We start from the raw sequence: 22,274 nt of genomic DNA, 5'->3' as shown, positions 1-22,274 counted from the left end.
AAACTCATCTATTACTCATCTATTACTGAGACATTTTTGTTGTTTTATGAACTGTGATGATCAGCAATTTTTTCCAATTTTGCTAAATTGGTTGGCCTAGCACTGGGTCTTCCTTGCACAGACTTGTTTGTTTGAAACTTTCCTTTAGCAGTACTGTCAAGGGGTGAATTTAGGTGTCCATCAGGACTGGACGTGGAGCAGGACTGCTGCCTTTGCCTGTTAGGTGGCTGATAGCAGCGCACTTCTAGTTGTTCTTTAGTTCTTCTTTTCTGTCATGTTTCTTCTATCCTGACCTCAAATGTTTGAAGCATTACCTTTCACATTCCCCAGCCCCATCACCTGCATAAGCATCACGTCTCTCCCCTGACCCAGGAACTCTGTTCATAATAAGGCCAAATGATTGGTTTGCCTGCTTCCTGGTCAAATCCCTGCAGCCAGCCTGTGTTGCCAATCCTGTATTGTCTCAGGAGGCTGCATCTTGGTCACATGTTCCATCTGTACATTGCTGTGTTCCAGGATTAATTTTCTAAGAGTGCTCATTCTGAGGCTGCCTTTTTAAAAGAACAGTAAGGTCAGCACTGGTTCTGAAATATTTGTTTTGCCTTGATGTCAGAATTGCCAAATATTTCTGTTGATACACATTTGGTCTATCCTCTGCTTGGCTCTTCAGTGTTGTCATGGGTGGTTCAAATTGTTGCACCTTCTTGCATCCTGAGTAGGGGCCTCTCACCTTATTGAGAAATAAAATATATGCTTTTATTTATCTCTGAGTTGTCCTTTTGTGCACCTGACCACTTTTTTTGTTCAAAGAGGGCATTTATGGTCACTGTTTTTTCTGCCAAGAGGGGATGGTGAGGTGTGGCTCTTAGGAGAAGAGCAAATATTTCTCTGGTGTAGAATATGGGCTTCCAGGACTCATTTGCTTCCCTTGCTCAAGGATATATGCAGGCTTCATACAAAATCAGCTGGTTTTCAGTCCTTTCTTTCTAGGATTCAGGCTTTAAGATGAAAAGAATCCTTTTATACTTTGAAAGTCAGAACCTTTTAGAAGAAGAGAACTAAACATTTTGGACAGTTTCTGCTCTTTCTGAATTGGAAATAACAGCATTCTTCATTACCATTTGTTCAAGTATATAATTTATTTTCTTGCAATATGTATTGAGGTACTTGACTGACTGCTGAGATTTTGAGTCATTTCCCAGAGATTTGCCCAAAGCAAAATTTGCCCATACACTGCCTCTTAGAAATTACTCACTGACTGTCACTTGTAGATTTCAAGGCTAGAGCTGTACTTATTCCTTCATGGCTACTGAAGCATTCTGGACAAGACTGTGCAGCTGAGCTGTACTGAGAATTCAGTTCTCAAAGTTTTATATGGCCCATTTGAGAAGGATGCATGTGGGTGAAGTTACTCAAATTACTTGAGATTATGGGCAGGCATCTGGGAAATTAATCAAAGAATGGATTGATTCGCCCTCCCCTTAAGATACTTGGTCTTCACGGAACATCTTTTCTTCTGAACAGTGCTTAAAATCTCTATTTAGAGTTAAAATGTTAGAATCACATTAGGGCTCACTGTACCCTTTTGAGGTGCGCCTTGAGGGAAAAGTGTAACTAGAAAACAGATCCATTGTACTTTGGAGAAAAAGCATGAATTGACTCATGGCCAGCCTACCTCAGAGAGCTGTAGTTACTGGTGTCTGGCATCTCTGCCTTATTTTTACTTCTCACAAAACAAGTTTGAATGGAAGTCCAACTATTAGCTTCATCAGGTCTGGTGTGGGAGGTAAATTGAATCAGATACTCATTGTTTATATCTTAGAGATTAGTAAAGGGAATATTTTCTTAAATGTTACTCTTTGTTAGCATAGGAAAGCAGTCTGTGGTTTGACTTTCCAAATAGAAAATAGTATCCATGTGATTGAATGCACTTGATAAAAATGTGTGTATTCTTTGGTCATGTTCATATTTTGTAAATGATAGCTTCACACAGTATTTTTTTCTCCTCAGTAGATTAATTTAAATGGTAAACTTTTTATGTATCTATGTGTGTGTGTTCTTATAATTATCCTCATTTTTTGTTTCTGCCATTTGGAAATGGGTTAACAAGTATTAAAATATTCATAAAATTGTTGTTCATTATTGGTGTTTCTCAAATGTCTCCATAGAGATGGAGAGCATCAGTTATAACTGCTTGTATTGCATATGTATTTTATTTATATTTATGAATCCAGCAGGATTTTGTAAAAGATGCTGACAGCTAGGACAGATCAAGGAGATTCTAGACATCCATCAGGGTTCATTATAACTGGGTAAAGAGATTCAGTATGATAGGAGCATTTGGGAGACACTTGGGACTGGTTCATTTCACTCCCTGTAATTGCATATGACAGTTTGTATGTTCATAGATGTGGTGAGGAATGTTAATTTATGTTTTTACATCCTATTACATTTCCTATTTTCCCATCATAAATTTCCCATTTGTTTTTCTTCTCCTATTTTTGGGAAAAGAGGATTTTTGCAAGCAGTTCTCTCATAGGAAAGCCTAAGTTAGGCTATAGAAAAATGAATCACTGGAAAAGTCTTCTCATGCAAAGGCTTGAATTTTCCATATCTTTCTTTTCAAATCCGTGGTAAATAAACTCTAATTGCTGGGTTTGGAGTAGGCTATTGTGGCTGAATGAAATTGATTTTATTGAATTTGGACTCAAATTATGTAACCGCTGACTTTTCTTTCCCTTAAATCTCCACAATATTCCTTGGTTATGGAATTGGGTGAAAACAGATGTAATTGCATTCTTTAAAATGTCCTTCTGGCCATTCCTTTAGTTTCCAGGAATGTTCATTAAATTTGAGGGATGCCTTACAAAGTTTTTCTGCTCCACTGAATTAAATTTCAGCAATTTACCAGCCTTCTTTGGGACAGGTAAAAGCCAGACATGGAATGTGAGTGTGTTCTGCTGTTTACAGAAGTGGCTCATGCATCAGGCACCACCACAACTGTACTCAGTTGACCTAAGGCTTTCTCCTTGTAGGCTCCAGGCTTTATCTTACATCTTGCCAGGAGCCAGTGTTGCACACTGGTCACCTATTGGGTTGTACTGGTACATTTCTCTGTGGTACATACATGCCATAGGTGTCATACAGTCTCCCTAGCTGCACAGATCTGTTGGGGCTGGATGCTGTAGAGGGATCTATAGCAGGAGATGAGCAAGAGCTTATGAAACAGGAATTATCCTCTAGAAATGTGGTTGGGAAGTCAGGATGTTCTCATTTTCACTTTTATTTGGAAGCCTTTTCCTTATTCCCTGGCTTGTACTACAGATTTCTACCTCCTTTCAAGACATCACTCATGAATAAAAAGGGATTTTGCTTTACTGTGAATTCAACTGGAAAAGAAATACTGTGACCTGGAGCAGTTTCAAAGCAGGAGATGCTGCTTCAGTACACAAAAGTGTTTTGATAAGCCATTTTGATTTGTAGTGGCTTCTGATCCATTTAATTTTCATCTTGCTCCCTGTCTCTGCAGACATCTCAGTGCCACAAGACTGTGTCTGGGTTTCCTGCAGAGGTAGGATGGCAAGGAAGAACTGTAATATTGGTGCAGAGGAATGAGAGGAAGCACAAAGTAATTTGGATATATATATAGTTCCTGGGAGCTGGGATTCAGAATGGTCAGAATTATGATTGTGCTGCATACCAGGGATACAGGAGCTTGAGTGCTTGAAGGGAATGTAGTGAGGAGAGGAGCAGCAAGGGGGAAGCATAGGACTGCAGAGGCTTTCAGTTCTTAGAGGGCTTTGTGTTTCACATTGACATCCATTGTTGCATTCATTCAAATTAAAAGGTTGTCTGAAATATAATAATAATGTTGTCCCAAAATTCAGAATTTCTGGAAGGTTAGATTTTGCCATTCTTTAAAGGTATGAAGTGCCAGTGGGCTACCATAACTGTATTATAGTTTGAGTGCATTTAGGTGTTTAAAAATAATAGCCAAACAAATATATTAAAAATATGGAAATATATTTAATTGAAACTGGATAGAAAATAATTTAGTGGGTTAAGCTTTCCATTGTAGTTATACTCTGCTAGATCAGAACTGAGCTGTATTAAGGATGTGGATAACATTAACTGCAGTTACATAATCTGTGAAGCCTGCTCTTGCAGGGCCTTGAAGAAGGCAGCAGGCCAAGTCTGTCGGCATCAGCAGTCATTCACTGGTCACTTCATCTTTCCACAAAGCAAGGCAAAATTCAGATAAGTTTTTCTTGACAGAAAAAGGAACCAACCCTTTCTGTTTCCCAAAGATTCACCTGACATACCAAAAATAAAATTATAAATTCTTTTCTGAAAGAGTGGTAAGATGTTTAAGTGATCAGATTAGCTTCATGTTCTTAGGTGATCTGCTGGATCAGTGTAAGATTAGGAGAAGGTGGAACCAAAACATGAAGAGAAGATTTCAAAGTATTTTTGTAAAGCATCTGCTTCTGAACCTGCATTGTTCATATAGGTAGTTAACACACATTCTTTCAGTTTTGTTAATGGAAACTCTATTTTTCATTCCCTCTTGTCTTTAAAACAAATGATGCAAAAAAAAAAAAAAAGAGGAAATACAAAAGTTTTGTTAGAGCTCTCTGCTCAATGGCCAGTGTGTGGCTGATTTTTCTGTTTACAATGCTGCATCTATGTACTGTTTTCTAGTGGAATTCAAGAGAGTAACTAAGCTCTGGGAAATGGTGTAATTTTCATATGTTTAAGCTAAGATTGTTTTCTAAGCATTAGTCTTGAAATATATTATAAATCTTCTTTCTGCAAAAGTCCAGCTGGGGTAGCATGAAGCCAATAATGCTGTAAAAAGCTTAGTTTTCAGTAACTTTTTTTATCAAGGCTTGAGCTTCCTTTGCTTTCTAGATGAGGACATGGATTTTCTTAAAGGTGGTTCAAAAGATCAGTGCATCCCAATTTCATAAAATGAAAAATTCTTAAAAAAAAATACTTCAAAAAAAGTTTGCCCTGTTTTTGGGTATGTGGTCCCTTGTTTTCCAGGCTTCTGTTCTTGCTTGTTTTGTTCCTGGTTCTACTCACATGCAAATAATCTAGATTAGTCAATTAGAACATCTTCAAAACTGGACCCATTAAGATTAGAAAAAGGGTTTTGCTATATATAGCCCTGATAGACACTATAAGGCGGCTTACACATGTTTTAATCCTTTAAAACCTCACTCCTACTCTTTAATATACTAAATAAAATTGCTTGTGAATGCTTGCTAAGTCTTCAGCAACATTTTTAGTGGATTCATCTCAGCAGTGACTGGACCTAGTCTCTTTCTGAGTTTTCCAGGGTCTGTGGGAGGTGTTATTAACTAAATACAAATGCGGTTTTTCTAATCTTTTGAAATTCCTTGGCACAGTCTTTCAAGTGATTGAGATACAAGCTCATTAAACATTAGAGCCCATGAAAGTCACCAATGACATGTGGAATTCATTGTGGTCTGTCCCAGGCAATGCTAATATCAAATTACAAACAATGCAGCAAAATAGTATCTCCTCAAAAATGATTTATGATGTTTGTATGGTGGTCCATGCATTTTAAAAGCAAAATGGAAGATCAATACTGGGTCAGTATGATGGTGGCCATTCTAAGTACCAGACTCCATTTCTCTCTTTGGAGGCACCATGAAAAGGAAAATTGAATATTCTGAGAGTTGAGAAAGAATATAAATCAGTAGTTATATAAAACTGTCAGCAAAAGAGTCCTGCTTAGACAGATCCAATGGGTCCTGCTAAAGAGGGCTTTCTATAGACAGATGGGAAGAGGGAAGCAAGGGGCATACTTTTTAAATTAAAGTCAACTTTTTCAGCTCTACGTGGGTTCAATATAAGTAAGAATCTCTGCTTCTCAGCGCTGCGCTGCCATCTGTTCCCTGTACGCACATCCCGGCTTCCTCGAGTCGCTGTTCCTTCTGTGCTGTTTGCTGAATTTCCCATCCCTTGTGTAGCCTTCTGCTCTCCTGCCCGGTTTGCTAGAATATGTGTTCCAGACCAGATGCATTTTCATTGCAGCCTCATTTTCCCCTTCCCCTGCTTGCAGACAATTCACCACTTTCCTGTGTATCTGTGTTTTGTTGCCCAGCAGATGGGCAGTCCGGGAGAGTTTCAGTGATCAGATATTTTCTGGAGTTTTGATTTTTCTCTTCAAGTAAATATTAACATTGAAACAATACAGATTTCTAGGTAAAATCACTTTAGCAGCTTGGAATCAGAGTAATATTCCAGGATTTTCTAATCTTCCCTCCTTTTTCTTTCTTGTTGTGGAATACATGCAGACATGAAATAGAGCAGATTTAGTCTAGTTTTGCACCATCTGCTTATCCAGTATAATTTTAAAGTTTAAACTTGAGCCCAGATGTATTCATTCTCTGTTCTTAACAACTGATTATGTGTAAACCTGAGTAGGCTTTGGGTTTTTTGCTTTGGTGATGGTGGGGTTCTGTTGGATAAATGCCATGAGTTGAAGCAGGAGGTGCTTGTGCTTCCTCGATCTCACTGTTGTGACGGTAGATATTATTCCCTACCTGCCTCTAACCTTCTTGGAAACTTTGAGAAAATTCTAGTCAAGAAAAGATTCCCTTATTCAAATGTTCTTATTTTATTGCATTTCCTGGTAGTTTTGCTGCCTGTTATCCTTTATTTGATGTATATCATCAGCAGCTTTCCTAAAATTCAGACCTTAAAAGTTGATTCTGAGTGAAGTTTCATTCACAGATGTTGTATATCCATCCAGTTTTAGAGCCTGACAAAATTCTTACTGAAAGGATTGAGAGATTGGGTTGCGTGGTTTTCTTTTGGTTTTGAATTTCTTTTTGGGTAGGTGTCTGTGTTTCTTGTACTACCATAGTTCTTATTAAAACAGTAGTTCAGAATCTCAGTGTTTTGGTGGCTGTGGAAATTGGAAGTGTATTTGAAGATGGAGTTCCAATGACCAGCCTACTTCATTTGAATTAAAATCACCTTCACTTTTTCATTTAAACAGCTTATGCCCTTTCTGTTTTGTTACCCTGATAACACTACACCAGGCATCAAACACATTCCTTCCCTGCCAAACTCTTCATTTCCTGTTGACCAAGAAAGCAGTGTCCTTTTCATCTCATTCACTGTGCCTGTTCCAGCTCCAAATTTCTGGAATGTTGACATGACAAAACTTTTTGAAAAGTTACATATTTATATGTGCATTGTGTAACTGTCACAGCCAACTGGAAGTTTGTTGTGCTGTTCACTGTGATTTAAGGGAATTTAAGGGAACAAATATCAAATTTGTCATATATATGTGCCCATTATGCATAACATAGGAAGGAAAGAAATTGTAAAGAAAATAGTTCTCTAGCATTTGTGAGAATCTAGGGATGATAATCTGAAGGAAAGTAAGAGATTGAAGATGCGAAAGACACTTGATATCCAACTCTTCTTAATCACAGAGATGGAAATATAATCTGTCCTAGACAAATTACAACCTCTTCTAGATAAATTAGCAGAACTCACACTTTGCTTCATAAAGCTGATATTGGACCAACCCTACTTTGTCAACAGGGCACAGGTTCTGATCCTTTTCTGCTATTCTGGTGCTATCAAGAGTCCTGCTGCTGTCTTATTTTCTGTCTCCAGCATTAGTTTCAGTACCATTATACCTAATACTGAGGTTTCTTTCTTTAAAACCCAAAAATCCTGTGTACTTTTCAGCTCCAAACTCAATGATGGTGAGAATTCTATGCATCCTGTTCCTCCCAAAACCTTCTGTTAAGAGGAGTATAACTCAAATTTTAGCTAGCTCTACATCAAAGGAGCTCACCAGATTCTGACTGCACAGTGCTTAAGCTTCTCCTAAATATGAAATTTCTTGGCACTTCTTTTCGAACATAAAGCCTTCTCAGTCCCAGCCCATTAGTTTCCTTTTTTTGCTTTATTCATATGGCAGAAGCCTCTGTGGTGAAATTATGTCCTCTTTACTCCTACAGATGTCCCTGTCACTCATTCAGCACTTACTTCCCAGGAGTTCTGATGAGAAAAATTAGTTTGGGAAACTGCAAGACCAGCAACCTGAGGATGAAATATAGGATAAAGTTAAGCAATACTGGGAAATAGCCTCCCTTGCCTCTCTTACATCTATGTGCTGTATAGGAGGAAGTCTGATTCTTCAATAAAATGACACATGATACAGAAATTTGTATTTTTTCCAGCAGGTATTTCAAAGAGCTGCAGATATTTTTAGTATTGAACAGGCTGTAGCACAAGAAAGTGCTGGGATTATCTGATCTTTTCCATGCTTACTTTCCTTTCACACAGGGGCATGCAAAAATCTTTTAGCTTTATTGTTTCTTGGGTATAAATGATGAAAATGAGGTGACTTATCCAAGGCCCTGCAGGGCAGCAGTAGCACAGCAGGAATGTGGGCTGTTCTCTCACTGCATCTGAGCCCTTCCCCTAAGGAATGTTGCTTTCTAAAAAATGTTGTTTTCTCACATTCCTCTTTGGTTACTGTCCTGTTGTCTTACATTCTTTTGTTATTAGTGATAGCATCAGTAGTGATGGAAGTAATGGTTTTGATTCTCTTGTCAAACAACAGCATCGGTTTGATTTAGTACAAGTAAAGTGTTTCATCTGGACTTTATTTGAAAAAAGGCACTTGGTGCTATTTTAAAAACTAAAGGACAAAAGTTAGGGTTATTGAAAAGACTGTTGTCATATTGTCATAATCTGGATAGGGTTAATTATAGATGCTATTGGTGCTCATTGTATGATGAGTGTATGGGGAGAAAGGGCTACAGAACATAAAATGATAAAACATTCACAATTTTTAGATGGCTGTTGAAGGAACCTTTCTCAAGATTTTTTTATTTTAGAGCCCTTTGTCAGTTTTGCACTTCCTGAATAACCATGGTGCCCGCAGGGAGTGAGGGCGCAGCTCAGGAGAGCAGCTCGTTGCCCGGTCCAGCAGCTGCTTGCAGCACACACGCCCTGGCTCTCCCAGTGTTGACTTGTTATAATCTGGCATCACATGGTCTCCTGGGGAAGGTGGTGGCTGCACAACATTTCCTTTGACTAGGAAGTGAATCTCTTGATCCTGAAGTCCAAACTACTCAGCTGAAGGAAAAACTTACTTGCCCTGAGTTCGTATTTTATGCTGACTGCATGTAAGTACCTCACTTCAGGAGATGTTTGCCCTGAAGAAGTAATTACTATTTTCCTGCCTGCCTTTGTAGCTAAAATCAAATGCATTTAGCATAGTTTTATTAGTACACGGTACTGCTTAAGAACACAATCCGTTTTTCCAGGATTAACATCGTACATAATTCTGTGTGGGCAATTTGAATCTCTAATGCCGTTTACAAGTGGATTGAAATTCATGCGAGAATTCTGGATATTTTTTCCTTTCCTGAGCTCCCAGAGGAACATGGTCTTATTTCAGAAGATGTTTTGCATATTTCCCACCTTGTAGTGTTAAATTCTTTATCTCAGTTAAATCCAGTAATTTTGAAGTACAGACATTTTTCATTTCCATTTCTTAACATTTTAAATTTAAAATATGTAGTTCTTGATTATAAACATGCATTTCAGTTGTGTGTTCTGAAGTTTCCTTTCTCTTATGGGTTAAAATTTATCTGTTTCTGTCTTTTTATTACTATGAAATTGATAATTATTAGCAGAAATGTTTGTCTTAATTTGAAAAAAACTAGTTACTATGAACTATAGATTACAATCACAGAATTTTGAAGTACAATATTCTTGTGTATTGTCTTTGTCTAATCAAAATTATTTCAGATTCTCTTTCAGTTTAATTGCTGAAGTTTGGCAGGAAATTAATTGCTGTGCCTATCTTTGTTACAGAATACAGTCGTTTTGAAGCTAAAATCCATGATTTACGGGAGCAGATGATGAACAGTAGCATTAGTTCAGGATCAGGATCTTTGCGAACCAGCCAGAAGAGATCCCTCTATGTCAGGTAATCATCTTTTTCATGGCATTGCTATGGTGTTTTTCTTCTTTCCTGTAGACTTAGTATTTTCATACAATTTTCATACAACTATGCTTACTAAGTACTAATAAAGGGATACTTATATGGAAATATAATAAAAGTAAAGCTTTATTTAGACTGATTATTGTAATATAGCTGAAAAAGAAGTAATATCCCTGAGAACCCTATGTGAACTTTGAAGAGTGGTGCTATTATCTGCTTTTAGTCCTTTGATTTGAGAGATGATAATCCTTCAGCAAAAACATATATTTCTTCTTTAAGACAGTGCATGTGAAGTCTTAAGAACTTGCTTAGTTCAGTTTGTTTTATGACAGTAGCCTTCATATTCTCCCTTGTTCAGTACTTGAATTCAAATTTATAGTCTTCTCTTTCTTAAGTTTTGACAGATTTCCATCTTATTTCCTTCAGCTTACTTTAGTTGTTTTCTCAGTTTTATTAAAGAATTTTATTTCTCTATTCAATTTAATTTTGTTATGGAATATTTTCCCATGGTAACTAAGAGAGAAAATGCAAAGCAAATGAACAGAGTATGCCTCATTAATTTATCCATATCAAGTTAAATGTAAAAGAGGATGAAAGAAAGTGGAAATAAGAGCATGAAGCAGATGAGAAGGTGGTGTGATGGGGAAATGATGGCAGGGTGCAGCTTATTCATGTGTCACTCAACTCCCACACTAGTTATCATGTACTGATAAAGCATAACATTTCAAGTATGGAACACAGGCAAAAGGATTGAATTTTTAAAAAATTAATTGGTTTTTGAGTTCCCCAAATTAGCTCATCTCTGGATTGAATCAGGGTGAGCAGTAGCTTCTTTGTAGGGGCCAGAATGTTTCAGTAGAGCAGGTAAGCCTTTAAGTAGTTCTGGTGTTTGGGTTAAACATAATTTAAAATGTTGTAGGGCCTCCCTGGTTTACTTCCTAAAGGTAAACAGGCTCAGATGCCATTGACTTTCCCATCCAAAGCAGATAGTGTTTTGTTCACGGTGTGTTCTGTGTACTATGGGAAGGAAGCACGTCATGCACGAAGCAGTTCCTGTATGGGTGCTGAGGAAAGTCATGGTCCTTTGTAACTATTTCTGAATGCTTGACACAAATGTAGCTAAATACTCATAGGGCTTCTATTTTCCTTGACTCTAACAGGTAGTTTCTATGTTTTGAGCTATTGTTTCAGTAGCTGGATTCTGTTTTCTTGGATCTGAGCCTACTTGTTTTTTCTACTTCTATGTGCCTTAAATATTTTGGGGGTCAAAATTTAAATCTCTGAAAATAAATGTCTTAAATACTAAGGCTAAGTGCTTGGTACCACAGTTATCCATATCTTTGAATTTTCGCAGGTAGGTAGGTTCCATATTCCACATATGGATATTGTGCCAAGATCTTTATTTCCATAATCCCAAGATTTATAGCTTTAGCTTTCATCATATAACTAAGCCTAAACAATTATAAATGTTTTTATTTTGCTTGGTTAGCTGTAGCCTGATTAGGTTCTAAACCGCTTACGCTCATGTTCACACATCTGATATTTTGACTCACTGACAAGCATTTTATCTTTACGTAGCTTGTATTCTACTCATGGAAGTTGTTGAGCTTTTGACTTGGCCAGCTGCTGCAGAACTTGCAGCCTTCTCCAGGCTGTTGGCAGAAGCCCTGTGGGGACTGGTTTCATTGAAGGTTTCTGAGGCTCATTAATCAGTGTTCATCACTACAAAGTCTGAACAGATATATAAAATACAAAGACTCCATAGCAAAAGAACTTTTCTACCCACATCTCTTTACAGAGGGTGCTGCTACAGCTTTTGGGATCTGTTTGTGTCATCACATCAAAAGTTGCCAAGGACTGGGAGGCTACTTTGAATGCACAGAAAGGGTTCACATCTGTTCTGCCTGGTTTCTGATGAAATTCTGACCCCATTGAAATAACTTTCATGACTGTTTTCACATATTTCTAGATACTGACAGAACATGTTAATTACCCACTTTATTCATTATAATAAGTCTGGTATAGTCATATTGTACTTTTAATTATATCAATTCAGAGCCATTTTTAATAACTTCAGATATATTTTTTCAGTAGTGCTGGGTTTTGGATATGCCTTAAAGCACTCCAATTATGTAACGAAATCCTGAATTGAATGGTAAATCCAACAGTAAAATGTTTATAGGCATTCAATCGCAGTTGCAGAAAAGATATTAAATAAAAATACTCTGAAAATCATCTCTGCAGCTTTCTCAAAATCATGGCAACAAATTAGGAAATAAAATCAGACACATCATTGTATCCCTGTAAACATGATATCTTTAAGACTAGTCTGCCTGTAAACAGCATTTTTTGGTATTACGTAATATTAAGGAAAACACAATTGTGTTTGCCCGAAAATACAATTTGGAGTAAAATGGCAGGTTTTTCTTTGTAATTGTATGTGTATCAAAAAGTCATGCACACCAATTTAGGAAGCAGCCCTTGGAGGGAAATACAAATACAGCAATTCAGCAGCAGCTGACTCTCCATTTGCACATCCTACTGTCCCCCCACACCACTCCCCCTGTCCCCAGCTAATTCAGATGTACTGATGTCTCTTCTCTTATTTTGCTTTATATTTCTTCTGGTCTTTGTTCTGAGACAGATTCTCTCATAATAATGTTTCTGGGTTTGCATATAATCTGTATCTATCTATCTATCTATCTATATATATATATATATGCTCATCTAGAGAGTCAAAAAGCACATGTGAGATACCTTCATGGTATCAGCTTTGTGTGATAATTCATGGAGAGAGAGTAAATCTGTTCCATATTTAATCTCGTCTTCTGTGGCAAGTCGCAGTCTGCAATGTGTGTAGCTCTCAAAATCAAAAATTGCTTTTACCTTTGTGCATTTTTCTGACCAGAACAATACATTCAAATAATGGTGCTGATTTGTGCTTGAATCAGTGCAAAAAATGGTTATGTCTCCAAGTTGAAGAAATGTAACAGTTTTAAAATGGCTAAGAAATTTTAACTAACTCCTTTGGAAAAATAAGATCTACTATTAGCAGCAGGCTAAGTGTACTTGCCTGCACTTTAATTGTGCCATCTCTATGTTGTTCTCAGTGTTCAAGCATTAAGTTTCAAACAGCTGTCCCAAAAACTCAGAAAAAGAGAACCTCCTTTACAAGATGACCTTTATTTGTGAAGTGGTAAAATTAATTCATATTTAATGAAATGAAATTTAATTAAATTAAATTTAATTTAATGAAATGAAACACAGAGATGCTTTTGCTGCAGGAATTCCTGGTTGCTTTATTGGTTGAAGAAATGCTTCAGTAAAACTTGGTCAATGGGCTATGACACTGAGCACGAGTGTGGCAGGTAAAAAGATATTCTGTAAAGTTTAGCACTGTTACACAGCCATTACATTTTTGGCTTTGAAGCATAAACACTCATTAAATATGCAACCTAGTTTCAGTTTCTCTAGACTTGTGGATGAAGGAGCTGAGTTACCTTTTTAGTGCTCTTTAATTCTTGAATAATACAAATTGAAATAAAAGGGGAGGACTTGGTCCTTTCTCTAGAAAATAATGTTTAGGACTTCCCATTTAAATTTAAATAAAACTTCACAGTCAATATCATGGGTCTGCATTCAAAGCAGTAGTTGATCATGATAACTAAATTTATTTTCAAGTTGTGTTTATAACTTACAATAAGTAAATGTATACATGGCCTTTTTAATCTGTAATAAAAGTCTTCAAGCAGGAAGTTAATAGAAGCAGTATTTTTTATATTCCAGCTTAGATAAATGCATCATCTGAGGTGTGAGGTGAGTTCTTGGTTGATGATGTGCCAGGCATACAGTAAAAACCATGTTAATCACTTTGAATAAAAAGAAATTTTTGTTAATTCTGTTTGCTTTTGAGGTCATTTATAGGATCATTAGCAGTTCCTGGTATTCCTATAAATGTCAGCTGCATAGTTTTGACACTTCTGTGATGCTCTAAATGATCATTTTATAAAACTATCTTCATCAGCTTTTTTGCCCAATAAAATTATTTTGCTTTAATTAGCTTCACCAGAAGAAATGTCTTTGATGAAACTGCCTTTCATTGTGCAAAACCTGCTCTGTGTAACCATTTATCTAGTTGGAAAAACACATGTTGGTAATAATGACTTCATCCATTTCTCCTTCCATTTGATTCCTGAGCATTTTTTTCTCATGCAGTCAACATATATGTTAATGCTGTTAGGCCAAGCTCATTTTATAAATTTATATGCAAACTCAAAAATAGAAGTTAAAAGTGGAGCTGGTAGAAATCATTGCGTGAATGCTAAGAAGAAATCTCAGGAAATAAATTTCACGATACATGTAATTAATTCAGTGAAAATGTATACAACTTGAATCTGCTTTGAAAGTACATACTGGATTATGTGCGGATTATTTTGAGGTATGAAATGATATTTGTCCTGAGAGTTTCTTGAACAAACATGCAGAATAAATGTGGAGGAATAACTACTTCCTATCTGTATCATTTCCTTACCTGCAATATTTTGGCTATTTAAAAGAAAAAAATGGTTCTGATTTTTTAAAAAAATAATTAATGTATTTTAAGCATGCTGTGAAATTAACCCAAAAGATCTTATTATGAAGGTTGCACTGCTAGGGAAGGTGGTATTTCAACCTCCAAGCTATTTCAAAATTGAAAGTCTATATTTGGTTATAAACTTATACTTAAATCTGCAATACCTTTAATTTAAAGCTCTTTGTATCAGGAGAGCAAATAGTTTGAAGCCATTTTAAAATTTCTGCCTTTTTTTTGACATTCTAAAAATCTTTATTGAAACTGTTAATCCTTTAGGAATTTTTTTAATGTTTTATAGCCCAAGGAAGGCATGGTGTCTCAAACAACTGGTATTGCAGTAGATGCTGAAGGTGAATTTGTCTGACAGAATATTATGAATTTTTTCCCTGTAAACAATTTGTTATTGGTTATGAACAAATATAATTTACTCAGTGCTTCAGGAAGGCAAAATTCACTGAAAAACTGAAGTACATTGTGGAGCAATCAGGTTTTGACTTACATGGGTTAAAAATTTCTGTGGTATTAAAAATCTAGCAGAAAAAGGTATGCAAGACCAATGTTTGGGATGAAGAAACAAGCTGAATTTGGACAAGGAAAAGAACACCCTTTAAAATCATCATATTGCAATCTATTGGTACTACTTCGGTTTGGTATTGAGTAAGTTTAATTCAGGTATTGTTCAGAAAGTGCAGCACTGACAACAGTGTGCTGGCAGATTAAATAATGTTGAGGATTTTTTCTGACTGTGTTATACAAGCACTTATTTCACATAGGTGAGGTTCAAGAACTATTTTCAAATATAAAAGAGTCCTTCAGAAGGCAGAACCTCAGCAGTATCTTTGCCTTTTTCTGAGAGACTCCTGTCATCTTTCATTTCCACGTCCTCATTAAACCCTCAGCTGTGCCAGGCAGAAACATTCTGCAGATATCTTCATTTCCTCAGGGAAATTGTCCAGGTATAAAATGATCCAAAAAGCAGAAAATATATGACTTGTAAACCAAATCAGTTCCATAGTGTGGTGGACCATATGCCTTTCCAGACAACAGTGCTTTCTTAAGCAAGAAGGGGAACAGGAGTCAGTTGCATAAACCAATCTTGCCAGAGGGACTGTTAATAAAATTGTAGTCATGCAGCTGCTGTTCAGGTTTTGTGAGTGCCTATTATTTGAAAACAGGCTTACCTTAGGAAAAAGGACAAGGTTCTCTTGAAATGGTCAGGAATTTCCTAAAAGAATGTGCATAAGGTTCTCTGCTTTTAGGTACTACAGTAGCAAAGTGGTGACCAGATCATATTTCTAAGTTGTTTTTTTTTTTTTCCTGTGAGCAGGATAGTGACTTTTATTTTAAAGACAGTACTAAACTGTACTAAATTACTAAATAATTTCAATTTATAACTTGATATGAAACAGTGTACTTTACAGAACTTTTGACAGTGCTGTATGCTTTAAATACTTGCTTGTCTTTTTATCCTAGGCTGATCTGTAACTTGCTCTGTGCAAAGTACTTACTGAATTGCAGGAGGTGTCTTCTGTAGAGCTTTTGTAAAGCACTAGAGGTTTGCTCTGGATGAAGTCTTTTCTCATTCATTAAAGCTTAGAAGTGTGTGGGGGCACTGTACTACATATTCTGTGTGTGTATGAGAGTGTATTCAGCCTTCTTGTAAGTACCTGTCAGAATGATGCAATCATTTATGAATAGCACAGGCAGCTTGCTTCATATTCTGTACTATTCATACTCTCCTGTTTTTTTCTTGCTTTTTTCTATGTTTAATTTTTTCTTTTCAATGTAGAGCTCTTTTTGATTATGACAAGACTAAAGATAGTGGCCTTCCGAGTCAAGGATTGAACTTCAAATTTGGCGATATTCTCCATGTCATTAATGCTTCTGATGATGAATGGTGGCAAGCACGGCAGGTAACTCCAGATGGAGAAAGTGATGAAATTGGAGTTATCCCAAGCAAACGAAGGTATGCCATACTTTATTGACTTTGAGATGTCTGCTATTAAATATCTGATCTGATTAATTCATATTTTATATATATTATATATATATAACTCTTTGTTGTTAATTCTGTACCACATCAGTCACTTGTTTGATGCTTTTTTTTTTTTTACGTAATCTGTAGTGATATTCTCATTTACTCAATGAGAAGTTTATTAAAACCCTATTTAGCCTTAGGAGATATGTGATCAGAGAGGTTAATAAAGATGGTCCACATCCACCTTCTCTGCTCTCACTGTGAGTTGTGGGTTTAATAACATTACATGTGGGTTTAATATCAGTTTAGTAACCGTTGATGTATGAAAAGGTGCAAAGTATGAATTAATTTTATTCAAGTCATGACATTATCAGGAATTCTTTCTACCCAGAACCTGGAAAACTGGAAAATCATTCTTTGGTAGCCACAGCCAATGGAGATCAAGTTTTTGTTGTCATACTGGAGACTCAAATAAGAGTTCAGGTGCTCGGAATCTTAATATTTGCTATTGACTGATGATTCAGGCTGTTCACTTACTGTGTCGTGTTTCCTCTTTGCACTCTCTGGATTTATTGAACATGTATAGCCACAAAATACTCCCAAAATTCTTCACAGCTCATCACTTGAGAAATAACAGTTTTCTATTAGCAGGCTTCCATTTTCTGAATGTGTCATAAGCAATAAAATGTATGGACGCCAATATACTTCTGTTGTAACAAGTGGTAACTTGAAGTTCTGGGGTTTTGCTGATTCTGACATTTTTGTGTGGTTTTTTTGGTAGAGTTGAGAAAAAAGAACGAGCCCGTTTGAAGACAGTGAAATTCAATTCCAAAACAAGAGGAGATAAAGGGGTGAGTTAATGAAGTGCTAATTACACCTGGCATTGTGAATGGTAACATTTTTTCAGTGGTTTTGTGTGTGGAGAATCACTTTCAGATTTGAATGAAAAGACTAGTTTGTGTCAAATAGAAATGAAATAATTCTGAACACCAAAGCAGACTTTAATTGCCAAAACACTGTAAATTGTTTAAAGAATTAGCATGGAAATATATATGCTTCCTAATACTGTCATGTAGTAGGAGCTGTATATCCTAACCTAGTATTGAACAGTACCATTTCTAACAGCTCTGCACCATATGTGATTCCTGTCTCAAATGTGTGATGGGAATGAGTGGTGAGAAAGCAATGAGGCTACTTAAGTAGTAATAGGAATGTTTGTAGCCAAAATTATAGCAATTTCATAATGGCACAGCAGCAAAATTATTTTATTTTTTTGAGAGTAAGACTTTTTTGCAATGTTTGGGCTGTTCTGAAATTCAAGAAACAATTCCACAACCTCACCATTTCGACCAGTAGTACGTGAGTCATAATTTCAAGAATTAGGCACACGCATTTTAGATATAAGAGTCTTTTAAAGTATTACTATATTGCCACTTTAAAAAAATCTGAAGTGTGCTTTAAGCTCCTGAGGAAGCTATTTCTTAAAAAGTGATTATAATTCTAATTGCCCTAATTCTGTAGCATTTGTTAGTTGTTATTGTAAATCCCACAAATGCTTTGTAGTAATTTTTTTCAGTTACAATGTTTACATAACTTTAGAAATCACATACATAAAATATTAAATCTTTGGTATTATTTCCTGATAGTGTAGGACTGCAAAGTATAAAGACTCTAAAATTCATATATACATCCCACTGCTACATGGCAAAGGTTTCAGTTATTAATGAAATGTCATGTTTTTTGCCTATAAATATTTGCTTAAAAGGAAATCAGTATCTCTGCTTTCTGATTTACAGTTTTGATGCCCTGGAGATTCACTGGATTATTTGCAGTGTTTTTCTGTTTTGGTGCATTCATAGTTTGGTATTGGAATTAAACGTTATCAACTGATATGGTAATTTGAGTTTGCTTTTTAGAAGCCATATAAAGAGAGGCTGAAATACTTCAGATTCTTTTCATTACATTAAGTAATTTTTCAAATGTTACCATGTTCTTTGAAAGATAATTGCATGGTTTTAGAGTGTGTCTATCAATAAACTACAAATAGTTAATTACGGATGCGTTTGAAGTAGCATTTTTACAAAAGCAGAGTTGGTGCACAGTCCCTGTGTACTAACAGAGCACCAAAGAAATGCATGGAATACTGAGTGGAAAAGCAACTACGCTTGCCATTGATGTAGAACTGCAGTTCTCTTTCTTTAGTAACATTTCATTTTGCAAACACACTGTTCACAGTCTTTTGCTTCAGCTGTAAATGTTTTAACATCAGAGTTTCTCCTTAAAGTATTCCTCCTGTATTTGTCACAATGATACTTTTCCCAGTAAGTGGATTGCACCATACATATCCTCATGGGACATGTGCCTTCCTGTGTCTGTGTGCTAATACTCCATAAACAGGATGAAATACCAATTTTATACAGGTTTTTGAAAATTTCTACATTAAGACCTTGAAGAATAACCCTAGTAATGGCTAACTTTAAAATCCATGTTCCTTTCATTGCAAGGAAAACTAAAAAATCTGAAGCAAAAATGGTTACATTTTATTCTTGTTTGTTCCTTTCATATACACATTTATCTCATTTTCTGTGCTGCTTCTGATTTAATATATTCCTGCTTATGATGCCTGTGAATGATTGCCAGTGGGCTTATGAAAAATTTAATGCAATTACTATGCATTTTCAACTAATAAGCAAATCCTTCTAGCTTTTTATAATCATGGTATCTTTTAAAAGTAATCTTTTGGCTAATCTTTTATGCAAAATCAGTATAATATTACTTTTATTTTCTCTTTTTTTTTTGGCAATGGAACTGACTCTGACCATTATACATGCAGTATATAAAGTTTCTTATTAGCTCAGGAAGACTTAGTTTACAGAAAGTTAAAATAATTATTATGAAATATTTTTAAAACTATAACAAAGATCTTGATTATCTTTTATGAAGTACAATAAATCAGCTACTTATTTTATTTTAACAGTACAAATTGCACTTCTCACCACCTCAGCTAAACTGAACTATTTTAGTTTTATTGCATTTGTCTCCTTTTACCAAATAGACGGACTTGCCAAAATGTAACAATTACAGATATGAGTCTCTTACTTTTTGAATTTATGTTACAGTATTTTTCAGTACACTAGCACGGTTCTTCTTTGGACATATTTCTTTGTTGTCCTTATTCTCTAGATTACATTACCCTTCCTGGTTGTCAGAAATCATTTGCAATGACTTGACTTTTGTTAGAGAAGGTCAGGAGGACCATAACATAAAAATTTGCCTGTGCCAAGTATGGTTCCTGCAGGCATATGATTGGATTAAAACTTCATCTTTTGTCTATGTGTCGGGTTGATAATTTACCAATTTTTACAGTGGAATAACAGTTTAGTCGAACACAGATGCAAGGCAATTAAAGGTTTTATGGATTTTCTTCTTAGCACAGTATTGTTATTTCCAGAGCTCAATGTCACCGATTGTGCTCCCATGGTACCATGTGCCTCTTTAACACCCTGTAATTTTAAGTAATTTATTAAAAAGTTTTGATAATGGAAATATCACTGGATGTTTAAGTATCTCCTATTGCCAAGCACATCTGTGTTAAAACAGACGACCAGAAGGGTTGTTAGTCCTGCAGGAGGAAGCAGCTTTTGTGTTGCACTGTAGGAAAGGAACATAACTATAGACATTCTCTTTAGGAAGGCCAAGTGCTAGTTTTCAAGTGTACCAAAAAATGTGGCCTATCATTTGAAAAAATTTTGTCCTGTTTGACCCCTAGTTTATTACTGTAATTCATTCCATACTTAATGCTGGTAGAAAGGATATGCCTTTTTGCCACTTTATTGCATATAATAGAGAAATATGAGCTCACTTTGGCTGAGGAAAGACAATTATTTGAAAGTTAATATGCTTCAAATTTTAGAAACAGTTTGTAATAGAGCCTTGAAAGAATGATTTTTTTTTTTTTTTACAATACCTTTTAAAAGATGTTTCTGAGGTGCTTTTCTTACTTCCTGCTGCGCATAGGCTCTGCTTAGTTTAAAAATAAATAGTCCCCTACAGCACAGGGCCTCAGGACCCAGTTGGGTGTTTTTCTATTTTGCCATCCTTTCTATTGTAGTTTTTTCTGCAAACCAAATGACAAAAATATGGCAAATTTTGTCTTTGCAAAACTGGTCAGATGAATCACTCATGCTTAAAGATGGAAGGCAATTTCTGCTGACTTCAAGTTAGCTGTATTAGCTCTAGTACTGGGCACAATTATGATTAAAGCACTACTGTTTTATTTATACTTTAAGGTTTTTTATTGATTTGGAACATCAAATTAAAGGTGCTGTAGTCACACAATGTCTTCAGCAGAAGACATGGCAGATATTACTAAAATCTGGGCTAATTACCAAAGAACATACCTATATAGAAATGAAAACACACAGATGCACTTCATCACTTGGACAAGGAGAGCAATAATAGTTTATACTCACATGGATGTAAATGTCTATGTATGTACCTCTAGAAATGTTTGTAGCAACTGAGATGCAGAAATTCTTCAGCAACACAAGCAATTAATGTCAAAAGTTGCTGAACATGATCCTTGATATACAGGGTTTTTCATGTGGTAATTATAAGTGCACTCTTGAAAAACGTAATTGCCACAATAAACCAATGAAATTGGTTTGTGTCTTTTGAAAGTTAATCTTGGTTTTAGTATGCAGACTTACACAGAACAGAGTAATTCCTTTCAGTGAAATTGCAATGAATTGCAATAGTAAAACACTGATACAAGTTTTGAAGCTATTTTTTTCAGTTGGTTGGTAACACCACCCAATACTTCTGATGTTGTGTTATAATATCAGCTGTTTACAAAAGCCTCAGCATTTTTTGTTTTTTTAAATACTGTAACCCCTAAATGAGATAATATCAGTGATTTAATTGACTTGGAGTCATTATGGTTTGGCCGTCTTACAGCAGCCTAGTTTTCCACTTTCTTTTAACACTCACAGCAAGCCTAAATTTGTGAAACACAGGTGAGGCTGTAAAGGATGAACCAGCTTTCTCAATACTAAGCATGTGAAACATGGAGGATATGAGTAAAGTCATGATCCCAGTCTCTATTTCTAATGAGCTGAGAAGATGAGTGTTAACTGAGATATGCACTGCATAATGTGGTTGTAGGAGTCAGCTTCCACAAAGCTGCTGGTCTGGGCCTTTGTTCACACAGACATTAGACATCCTTTGTTTTGCCCCTCCTTCTCTTCTTCAGCAGTCATTCAATGACAAGCGTAAAAAGAACCTCTTTTCCCGAAAATTTCCCTTCTACAAGAACAAGGACCAGAGTGAGCAGGAAACCAGTGATATTGACCGTAAGTATGTGGCATTCGATGGAGAGCAAAGCACAGTAGAAGGGCCAGCTAGACTGCACTAGGGTGTTACCATGGAGACAGTTTCATGAGCTGCAACAGGCTGAGGAGCTCATGGTGCAAGTGGCAAACCAGTCTACAAAACCAGTGCAAACCTTTGTTTGCTGTTAAAATAAAACTTAACACAAGGGTATCCCAGATTGGAATAAAATGGGCAATACTGTTGACTAACTGGAGGAGATAACTGCCTACCAGTGCTGTCAGTGATGCTTTCCTGTTTCTGACTTGGAGTAGAAGGCACAGTATTGATGAAAGTATAATGGAGCTTACCAGTTTCTCAAATCAGTCCCTTTAGACTAGTTT

General features: G+C 36.0%; 1 protein-coding gene across 17 annotated transcripts in view; it reads left to right on the top strand.

The window, feature by feature from the left end:
* The window catches only part of DLG1 (discs large MAGUK scaffold protein 1), a 148,995-nt gene that overhangs the window by 110,607 nt on the left and 16,114 nt on the right, over positions 1-22,274 (top strand). For 9 of the 17 annotated variants that reach the window (XM_005527087.3, XM_088061158.1, XM_088061153.1 and 6 more), the window contains 3 exons: positions 9,883-9,997; positions 16,375-16,551; positions 17,345-17,414. In XM_005527087.3, coding sequence (XP_005527144.1) covers positions 9,883-9,997; positions 16,375-16,551; positions 17,345-17,414 — 362 coding nt within the window. Of the gene's footprint in view, positions 1-9,882; positions 9,998-16,374; positions 16,552-17,344; positions 17,415-21,814; positions 21,915-22,274 lie in introns of all 17 variants that reach the window. The other 8 variants (XM_088061152.1, XM_005527084.3, XM_088061155.1 and 5 more) reach the window with 2 other exon arrangements.

The sequence above is a fragment of the Pseudopodoces humilis genome, chromosome 11 (genome assembly GCF_049639895.1).
Source record: "Pseudopodoces humilis isolate 2021_Gansu_Grassland_sample_001 chromosome 11, ASM4963989v1, whole genome shotgun sequence".
Classification (NCBI taxonomy): Eukaryota; Metazoa; Chordata; class Aves; order Passeriformes; family Paridae; genus Pseudopodoces; species Pseudopodoces humilis.
This window is presented reverse-complemented; position numbering and strand designations above follow the sequence as displayed.